This window comes from Megalops cyprinoides, chromosome 20, assembly GCF_013368585.1.
Source record: "Megalops cyprinoides isolate fMegCyp1 chromosome 20, fMegCyp1.pri, whole genome shotgun sequence".
In the NCBI taxonomy this organism is placed as follows: domain Eukaryota; kingdom Metazoa; phylum Chordata; class Actinopteri; order Elopiformes; family Megalopidae; genus Megalops; species Megalops cyprinoides.
In genome coordinates this window covers 9,702,288-9,713,053 of record NC_050602.1, presented here as the reverse complement: position 1 = coordinate 9,713,053, position 10,766 = coordinate 9,702,288, and the positions used below count along the sequence as shown (strand labels likewise).

Below are 10,766 nucleotides of genomic sequence, written 5' to 3'. Positions count from 1 at the left end.
AATAAATCAATGCTTTCAGGGACATGAACTCCTCAGTGAACTAGGTGACAACCAGACAGAGGGCGTGACAGTAAGCTATGTGGCAACAAGCAGCAGAGTGTAATCAAACTTATTCCTGAAGCATTAATTTCTACACAAACTGACACAGAAATTCAGTTCTAACAGACACTAAATTCATCAGTTACGATCAAAGGGTTTTTATACGGAAAACCACCAAAGAGCACAAAATAAACAACCGAGACAGGCTGATTTGCAGAGCATTGCGTTGCTCAACTGCCCATTGCTCAATGATTCAGAGATTGCCTGCAGCTGTCCTCTGTGTCAGCAGTCTGTGCTCCTGTCGGGAAACACAGGCGTTTGTTTAATCTTGTGTCCTTATCACTTTTGGGCTCGAATCCAGTCCCATTACTGGAAACAACCCCAAAACATCAAAGTTAACATTAACATCGGTTATTATCTTTTACTTAAAACAATGATTGTTACAGCCCCAGGAAAATCCCAGAAGGAAATCATGCAGAACTTCCAACTCAGGTAAGCCGGAAAGAATCTGACTGAGCTACACACACACAGATGATAAAATGAAGCATAACATTTATTGATATTCATCTAGCGTAGCTATCTAGCTAACTAGTTGGTGGAATTTCAAACAGCGTTACACTAGTGGAATCATTAGTTAGTACAGGAGAGCTTGCTGTTTGTGACTTGCAGTTTTGAATATTTGCACCAGGTAGCACTGTCTGTTGCTGCTTCAGTCTAAAACAACTTTCAACTGAGACAAATACAGCACACTTTAGCTGAGTGAAATTTAGCATCAGTTTACAGCCAATGCCATGCATATCCATGTTTTCTATTAATGGTTTATGAGTTGGAACATTAGTTAGCTAATGTCGTGGGGTTCAGCATAGAGCACAAACGAGTCCTTGTTGATTTATATCGTTATTGTGTCCCCCAACTTTCAGTCTCTTCTGCAGAGTCTGGAATAGGTCTTTGACAGGATCTAGGTCCCTGGACTTAAATTGCAGCCATGGAAGTTCTGCTGCCAAACAACAATGCCAAATATCTGGCGCAATGCATCAGACAAGCAGGGATGGCTACAGACACTGCAAAAGAGGAAAGAATTGGGATAGAATGGGGATATCTCAGAATATGTGGAGAATTGACATGACGGCAACTGAATACATCTTTAACTATGCCTGGATAGAATATCAGTTGGTCCATCACAAAACATGGGGCATAAATAAATATTCACAACTGTGAATCTCTCTCTCTCATGCTCCTTCTTTCTCTCTCTCCTTCTCTCCCCCTCCTCTTTTTCCTCTCTTCATTCCATAGGGGCCCACATCCTTCCTGATTTTTTTTTTCTTTTTAAACTTTTCAAAAGATTGACTGCCAAGTCAGCAACATCTGTTACTGCTCTTTACCACAGAGAGAGGGTAAGAGAGAAATCAAAGAAAACAAAAAAACACATCTCCTAAATCTAAGAACCTAAGCAGGAGCAAGACTCTAACAGAGCAATGAGTTAGAGACAGACGTGAACAGAAAGGGGGAATAAAAGATAAACTGCTCATCACTCCAACACACTTCCTCATCAACCCATGTTTGGCCAGTTGGCCCCTCCCACCTGTGCTTTTGGAATCCTTTTCATAAATATGTACTAGACCACTGATTCTCAATCCTGCTCCTGGGCCCCCCCTGCTCCGCATGGTTTCCATCTTTCCCTGCTCTACCTACCTGACTGAACTCATCAGTGGCACTTTTGATTAGCTGAACACACCTGATTTAATCAAGAGCATGTTTACTAATTTCAATCAGGTGTTTGGAGCAAGAATAGATAGAAGATATGCAGGACAGGGGGCTCCAGGAGTGAACACGTTGCATCGAGGCCAAGCAGTCTATGGAATGGCCTCCCGTCAGGGACAAAAAAAGGCTGCAAAACGACAAGGAGCAAATGGGATATAATATGGAGGAGCCCCTCTCTTAGTGCCAAGAGGCCATAAGGACAAGGGCATCAAATTGGGGTGCCTCTCTCTTACTGCCAAGAGGACATAGGGACAAGGACATTAAATTGGGGTGCCCCTCTCAGACTGCCAAGAGGACATGGGGACAAAAACATCAAATTGGGTAGCCTTACTGCCAAAAGACTGGGTGATAAGGAATGACACAAAGAGAAGAAGAGAGACTCCTGCCCCGTCACCCCAGTGTTCAGACTACCTGTTCAGACTGATACTGGTGTACAGTAGTCTGCACATTGGTTAGACTGTGCAAGGAAGGTCTTCATAGATTTTCAGATATGTCTGTCTCTTAAATACTCATGCTTTCTCTCAGTTTCCATTAAATTTTACATCTGTCGGAATGCAGTATGGCCTTATACATCCTTCACTGGGTTGCAGAAAAAAATTGTCAATTTTCACACGTCACACAATGTAGTCAAAAAACTCCAGACACCAGGAGCTTTATATAGTGAGAAAAAACAAGATCATGACTCAGAATTAGGGATCCTGAGGTATGGGGTTTGGCTTGAAGTCTCTTTGATTATGAAGTGGTCAGCAACAGAATTTATGCAAATTGAATATGGAATCAAACTGCAAATGATGTTTATTGAAATGCTGTTTCTGTCTATCCTCAATGAAATGTAAAGGTCACCATGGCTTAATGTTTAAAAGAGAGTTTTCATTGGGGGTACAGTGGAATGCAGTGTGGGGTGTTTCTTTTCTGCCTTTGAAAGCTGATGTTTATACCAAAGTGGAACAATGTTCAGCAATTTTCAGCCAGCAGTATATATAGACTCAGAGACAGAGAGGCTGGGTGTATGTGCAAGTGAGAGACAGAAAAATAAGAGGTCTGGTTCACAAAAATCACAATATACAGTACATAAAAATTAAAAATAAATTTGCCTAAATTACAAAAGGGAGAGCTGAGCACATGAGGATGGTGCAATGATCAGAGATGCACTGATGAAAAAAGGCTTTTAGTGTACATATGGTGCAGGTAGAATATAGACATAGAGACAGCTCACTGCTTACTTACTTTCACTGAGAGGAGCTAACGTCTGTGGTGAAGAGAGCTGCAGGGCTATGCAGTGATAGTGCTTACATTATGTTAGCTCAACAGACACCCCCTTATCCAGAACATCATGTCTACATGTTACCCATTTATACAAATGGAGGCAGTTCAGGTTTGGTACGTTAGCCAAGGGTGAAACAGCAGAGTCCCACCTGGAAATCACACAATAAAAGGTTGGATTACAAGCTCTCCACCTCACCAACTCACCACCACTCTACTGGCTCCCACAGCAGTTACCCAATTTCACTGTAGTGCAGAACGCTCATGATATTAACAGTTGTAGCTTCATTAATTAAGGTGAAATAATCATTTTTTTATTGAAACAAAAGATGGAGGAAGGGGTTTTAAATATTTTCTCTAGAAGTGCAATTGCCTTAAAGACTCACAATCAGCAATAAAGTTATGGTTTTGTTAGTACAAACATTGTCACAACATGGTGACAAAATTGTAATAGGATAACGATTTGCTTGCTGTTAGCTTGACATTGTCGTGATGCTGGATCATATCAAATGGGTTTCATCATAACCTTAACAGAATGCTGAATGAGGTGTACTAAGTTAGTTATCTGGTCACCACCTAGCATCTTTGCTTACATGCAATAGCCTGTTTCCAGTCACCTCCCATTTCTTTTACGTATATTTTACATTTCTACTTTGTTCTGTCTTAATAATTTAAATCTGAAGTGGCCTTACATTCCCGCAAGTCTATAATACTGGTGTTCACTCTGTTCTCTGGGTTACATATCACAGCATCATATAAAGGCATTACCCATGCATTTTCATGTTTTTTATCCCAATACTGTGAAAAAAAGAAAAGACCCTACTTACCTCAACAGAAACAATACACTCCTTGTGTGTCAGTGTAGTTTTGTAACCCCATGGATAAATTCCTTAATTAGCTTGTCTAATCTTTCAATAAGGGCCTTTCTTTGCATTTTACTGCCGGGGTGCAAAGTCTGCTAGCATTTACCCCGGTCTCAGAGTATTCATAGGAGCGCAGCTGATCCAAAATTAGATTTTTAATATGCGATGGCGTACTGAGAGCTCCAGTGCCTTTAGGAGTGCGGAGGTTGTGGAGTGCAACACATAGCAGGCTGGGATGAAGGGGCCTCTGAAGAAAACCTACCATATTTTGGCTTTTGTCTGGTATGCTTTTGTTCTCCAAACGCTCGCCTCGAAGGATCCTAAGGATCTACCAGTCGGCATGTTTGTCTATGGTGGACCCTGGAAATACCTCACTTTCTTAAATCTGGTAAGATTTTTTTAACAATTTCACTTGGAGGAACAAACAGCAATGAGGCTTGTGAGAAAAGCTTATAAATATAGAAATACAGAAGTATAGAAATGAAGCAATTTAAAGAGCATGTACAATGGAAGGGGTTTTTAAGATCCTTCAGAGAACCAAAGTCAACCTTGAATTTTAGTCATTGCCAGTGAAGTAAAGCGAAAACTGGTGTAGGTAATTTTTTTGACCAGGGTCCCAGCAGGAACATTTCATACAGGTAGTAGAACAAAATGGCATTCATAGTGACATTTGCGCATCCTGATAGAGGGAGTATTGTAGTAGTCTAATCTAGATGCAACATGAACATGTAACAGGCCTAATTTGAAGTAATTGTTAGGCATAATTATTTTTATTCATCTTTTATAAAATAGTAGGGGTGTACAGGTGGAAGTAATTTTTTATATCTGTGATTGTAATATCTTCATTTTTCATTTCCTCTGTTACAATGTAAATGAGTGTGATTACAGGGATGGAAATAGAAAATATTACATCATAACTCATGCGTCAAATCATGGATTAGGTGATCTAATTCAACAATTTGCCTCTCCGTAAGGTGCCACGTGGTGGAATTTACATTCCACACTTTTACACAAACAAATCTTCTTAACATAACAGATGCTATAAACAGAACACATGTTCTCATGCAAGTTTATATTCTGCTCATTGCACCGAATGGGCTCGGTTTCCTTGGTTTTGTGTAACAGATACAAATACATACAGTAATGGTTCAGGTGAATCTATCACTCTGAATCAGTTAAATAAACTGACACATCCAGGTCTATAGGTTTGAGCGTTCTCATATTCAGTTACAATAACAAATACAAACACATTTTCTATTTTTAAAATAAATTCTGTTTAACAGTAACACTATGTTTGCTGTCATGTAAGATTAGGTAGGTCGTTTAGAATGTGATTGAGATTGCTTCTGGCCATTCTATATGACAATAATGTCATCAGTGACAGTTCAAGCAATAAACAAATTATTTGAATTATATTTGTAAAATTGCAAAAGAATTGCTACTCAAATGTTCATTTGTGCTGGAAGATAGCTTTTTTGCTTTGAGCCAAACAAAAAAAAAACCATTTCGATCCCCCCATTAATACAGAAAGTACAAAAACCCAGAAATAAATATTACATGTATTTCAATGCAAGGCTGTGTAATTTTCCCCTTCATTTACCCACCATAGAATTTGTCTACTACTGTTTCTGTATTTATCAAAAGAGAGTGAAAAATGGTGTTCTGATTTCACAAGTTATCATTAATTAGTTTGTATTAATCACTGAACCCTCAATCAATCAATTAATCAATCAATCAACCCTCCACACAGGGCACATATACATTCCTTGCCAAGCACTACAGTTCTTGCACTTATTCTAAATGCTATCCTTAAATATCTTCAAATTCACCCTTACATGATTCTTGCTAATACTGTGCATATTTATCTGTTTGTCTGTCTATCTATCTACCTATCTATCTACATCAATCTATATACTGTATCTATCTATCGATCATGCATGGGACTGGCATGTCTATGAGCTTTACCTAATTTTTAAGGCTGCTACAGGGACTCCAGTCAGTTGTTAGGCTTAAGTTATTCTTTTATTGTTAACAAGATGTAGTTAAAGTTTACTGCTCAAGACCAGCACTGGATACACACTAGACTACAGGCAAAATTATGAGTTGAATGACATGCTCCCATTATGAAGCTTCTGTCATATAATGCTGTGAAATTTAGCCGCTATTTCTGATAATACTCCAGCTCCTGCAGATGGTGTTTTTCGGGTTGGCCGCAGTGAACGACTTTCAGCATTTGCTGGGGAAAGGTGCAGCCAAACACCTCAGCCTCTGCAAGGACCTGATATTCTCAGTCTTCGCCTTCCCTGTTGGAATGGTAAGCATGACCATATACTAAGGGGACTAGGGGCATGATTTGATTACAGAGGCTTCATCTGTATTTAAGGCTCATTGATAAGACCAACATTAGAACCCATGGGGTATATAGTCTCTCTCTGTATAAAAAGACAGAAACCATAACCTTAATTTCACACTTGCATACAATTGTATATAGCATTCTTAGCAGTTATGCATGGCTGTCAGGTATATCACACATGATAGTACAGATAGAGCAGAAGTTCACTGTACCTGGATGTCTTACTACAATAGCTGAAAAAGAAGGATGCATTGACTGAACACTATCAAGGAAGTGATTTACATGAATCTAGTAAGGGTGTAAAGAAGGGAGAACTAAACTGCTTAGCATAGTATCTGACAAGCCCTGAGGGGGTCTCTACTGCATCCATGAGCTAGGCAATACAAAATGCTTCTGCCACCCTAGTGTACCAACTCTCAGTCAGTTCTCTGCTCTGTGAACTGATGCAACAGAGCTGGGAAAAACATTATTTTATGGGAAGTACTAAACAGGAGCATGTACAATATGAAAAAAGACTTAGCCGTAACAGTTGACTCAAGTCTGTATGGACATGACCAAGTTAGAATGTTGTCAATTCACAGTAAATGAGTGTACTGTCAATTTTGAAAGCAAACCTATAATTAAGCAATGCTCTATATACTCACGCCTTCCTGGGTTTCTCTTTAGTTTAATTTGAATATTTTGCTTTCAATCCACTGAGCACTCCATAATGCTTAATATAATATTTCATGTGTTTCTTTTTTAACAATTATTACATCTTACATTTTTCTCATTAGAAAACTGCATAAACCTAAAAGCAGAAATAAAACTTGAGCGTTTATGTTTCAATGCTATCCCAAGTTTTGAGCCGATTTATTAAACGCTTCTTCCGTATTTGGGATGCCAATTTAAAATACTATTTACAGCGCATGTAATGGTTTAGCCAAATGTAAATAATATATACACAAAATGCCAATAGATTCAGCCTTGTAATCCTCAAAGTTCTTGGCCTTGCTAACATGCAGCATTTGATTTGCAGTTTGTGGTGCTGATGTTCTGGGGGATCTTCACCTATGACCGGCAGCTGGTGTACCCTGCCACAATGGATGACTTCTTCGCTCCCTGGATGAACCACGCCATGGTCAGTGCTACTCCATTTCCCTTCAGCTGTTACTGTAGCTTCTCTTTGTCCATGGGGCCATAAGTAAATGATAATAAATATAATTAAACTTCACATCGCACAGGCTAACATATATTTGCCTTTAGTAATGCACCAAAGTATGTATTAAAATAGTAATGTTTATTACCTACATAGTTTCTGTATTTTGCCTTTGCTAGTGTCACCTGCTCACAGGAACTTCCTGTGTTTTGCCATTGGCAGTGATTCTGGTCACATAAAGTTGCAGTGTTTTGCCTTTGAAGGGACCGTGGAAGTTAACAGTGTTCTCATTCAACTTAGAACCTTTGTGATGTGCATTGAAAGAGCTTACTGTTAACTGTTGATAACTGTAGGATTTTTACTACATACACACTTTTCATGAGGGTGAATCTAAAACAATTAAAGTGACAATTATCTTCAAGGCATGCATAAGGTACAAAGCTGAAGTGTTAATTTCATTAGATCTTCTCACAGATTTCTGTGTTACTAATGAACAAACAAAAGAAACAGAACATGTATTTCAACATCTTTTAATGAATAGTTTTGCCTATGTGGCTGGTGTGCGGCTGTGACCAGAATGACTGTGCTGTGCTGTGTTATATTTTACTATTTTTCCTTGGACTGGATTTCTTTCAGCACACATTGGTCCTACCTTTCCTATTGGGGGAGATTCACCTACAGCCTCACGCATATCCCAAAACCAAGAATGGCGTGGGTGCCCTGTGCATTGTGGGAGTGGCTTACTTGAGTTGGTATGACAGTGCATCAGGAAAAATTCTTTATGTTGTAAATGCATCTTTACAAAAACTGTTAAATACAAGGTTTTTCTAATAGACTTGCTGCCCCATAGGGAATGGTATTAGACAGCTAGCCTCATCAGAATGTTTAAGCAGAATAACTTGCAAAACAATTATCCCACTGTGGTACCGCAATCACCTCAATTAATCATAAGATTACTATTTTATTTAATTACCATTGTAGCATTTTCTATTTAATCTTTTCTTTGACAAAGTTCCAAACCTGAGGGACTGATATTGCTCCTGGCTCACCTCTCCCTCTTCCCCCATTCCCCTTGCCACAATGTCCTCCCCTTCCACAGGGTAGTCTGGGTCTATCTGACTGTGGGCATCTGGGTGTATCCTCTGCTTGGCCTCTTCAGTACTGCAGGGCTGATGGGATTCTTCTTCTGCAACATGTGCGTTGTCACCTTTCTCTACCTCCTGGGACAAATGCTTAACAAGCAGGTCTGGGGTGAGTCACTCTCTCTGCCTTTTACAGTGTGATTGGAGAGAACACACATGTATCACATATTTAGTCCTGTGGTAGCTAGGGAGTTGTAAATCAAGTTGTTCTAATTTGCAGATCATTAGGTAGCAATAATACCTATACAAAAATGAAACAGGAAAAAACATTATCCTCATGTCACAACCTGATCACTCTCCTATCTATCATTATTCTGAACAATTTGTTTCAAATATCCTATCATCCTTTTTATTAAAATTATTTGGGAAGATCAAGATTAACATTCAGTAAAGGTTATTCTTATTTAGAAGTCATTTTCTAATGTCATGACTAAGCTTGTAGCCCACACTGCTTTGTTAACTGGTATCATACTGCATGTGGGTCCAGAACATGTCAATGGATACACACAAATCATGGGTAGGCATGAAAGCCTGAATGTTATCCCCGACACTGTTTGAGAAGCCATCTGAATGTTTCCACTGAGAGTGTGAGAATGTTACCTCTAAGACTGACATGAATGATTGAATCCTCAGCAAATAACCTGCCTTTGAAATGATGTCAGAAATGGACCCTCCTACAGTACATCATAGTTAGCTAAACAGTGTGTGTTCTAGAATCCCTTGCCAGAGGTAAAGGCCTCATTGTGATTTATACTATCCAGTTCAATGACTGTGAGGAATTGATCTGCAACAGCAATGTCTTTCCTATATGTCAAACCTCATATTAAACCTTAATTTTTTTTCCCCTTTTCTGTAGGTCATGTGGATGTGAGTTCTACCCCCTCCAGAGGAAAAACACATATTCGAGCACATGACTGATTTTGGAGTCCATCTGCGCAACATATGTCACACACACACACACACACACACAGACCTCAGTAGGTATTCATACCCCTAATCAAATAAGAACAAAAAACATGACACCTTTTTTCAACTCAACAAAAAATAAATTGTGCAGCCCTTCTATTGATTGCACTGACAAGACACTTCCTGCAGTGTTTCGTGAGGTTTTGGCTGAGGTAGGACTTCTGACCACTCCTCCTGGCACAATTTCTCTACGTCTGTTGTGTATTGAGGTTTTTATTTGTGCTTTCTTAAATTGGAACCATGGATGATGGATACTTGATTGCATTGAGGTCTGGAAGTTAATAACGGTGCTGGGGAGTTCATCAGTTGAGAACATTTGTGTTCAGTTAAAAATTTATTCATAGAATTGGGTATTTACTTAGGATCATTGTCACTCAGGAATGTCCAGGTTTTTCACATTGAGTCAGGTACTTGGCTGAAATGTCAAGTGATGTGCTGGGGTTCACAACTCAAACTGCTAGCTGGCTACAACTGTTGAGAGGAAAAATACTTGTTCAAATAAGTTGTTGTCAGTTTCACTATGAAGCAAGTGATGATGCATACTTACCCAAAAAGAATGAATTTACCAATACAGCTCACTAGCTAACTACCTTTACTACTTTTCTAGCAATTTAACGAAGGCTTGGGAATTGACTGTCCTAATTTTTATTTAAGTCTATCACTTATCGGTCATATCTGTTCATCATAAAATTTTAAAGGAAATGTTTGCATCTTATCTCGTTATCTCAGAAATATGTACTGTGCTAGTTGCAAGCCAATCTTTCTAGCACTGTATCGACCCAACATCATCATCTCCATGCCTGGTGGATATATTGAAATGCAGCTTTGAATAATCTGTTCTTTGGAGTCTCCTCTTTAAAAGCCATTACTCATCACACCAGTCACTACTATTTGTGGCCAACTGGTGCTTTCAGCTAATATTTCAGTCATGGTGCATTTTTAATCATCAAAGCAGATGTGCTGTATGAAAAATCTATTTCCTTTTGGGACTAAGTGAAGATCTTCAAAAAAAAAACTGAATTGGATGTGAAAAATACAATCCTGAACATGACATGCATATGGAAGATGTTCAAAAATGCCCCCCCACACACATAAAAGCCTATAATATCCTTTAAAAAAAAATCTTTATTTTTCACAAGGGCAAATTCCTGGTACAGATCTACACACATTTACCCATGACTAGACATCTTTAAAAGAGCAACCTTTCAACATACAGGTTCCCTTTTAAATGAGCCATGAAA

The 10,766-nt window shown here is 38.9% G+C and overlaps 1 protein-coding gene across 1 annotated transcript; it reads left to right on the top strand.

The window, feature by feature from the left end:
* Positions 1-4,161: 4,161 nt before the first annotated feature.
* LOC118795320 (androgen-dependent TFPI-regulating protein) lies at positions 4,162-9,504 on the top strand. The gene is made up of 6 exons (XM_036553730.1): positions 4,162-4,314; positions 6,109-6,240; positions 7,298-7,399; positions 8,054-8,169; positions 8,517-8,668; positions 9,416-9,504. The coding sequence occupies exons 1-6, from the start codon at positions 4,162-4,164 to the stop codon at positions 9,475-9,477; spliced, it is 717 nt and encodes a 238-aa protein (XP_036409623.1). The 3' UTR covers positions 9,478-9,504.
* The last annotated feature ends 1,262 nt before the right edge of the window (positions 9,505-10,766 follow it).

Bases quoted from the DNA above. Each gene is read 5' to 3' on its own strand.
- LOC118795320 (XM_036553730.1), top strand. From the start codon at position 4,162: ATGAAGGGGCCTCTGAAGAAAACCTACCATATTTTGGCTTTTGTCTGG. The intron at 6,241-7,297 runs GTAAGCATGACC...TTTGATTTGCAG, and splicing joins TCGCCTTCCCTGTTGGAATG to TTTGTGGTGCTGATGTTCTG. The intron at 8,669-9,415 runs GTGAGTCACTCT...CCTTTTCTGTAG, and splicing joins GCTTAACAAGCAGGTCTGGG to GTCATGTGGATGTGAGTTCT.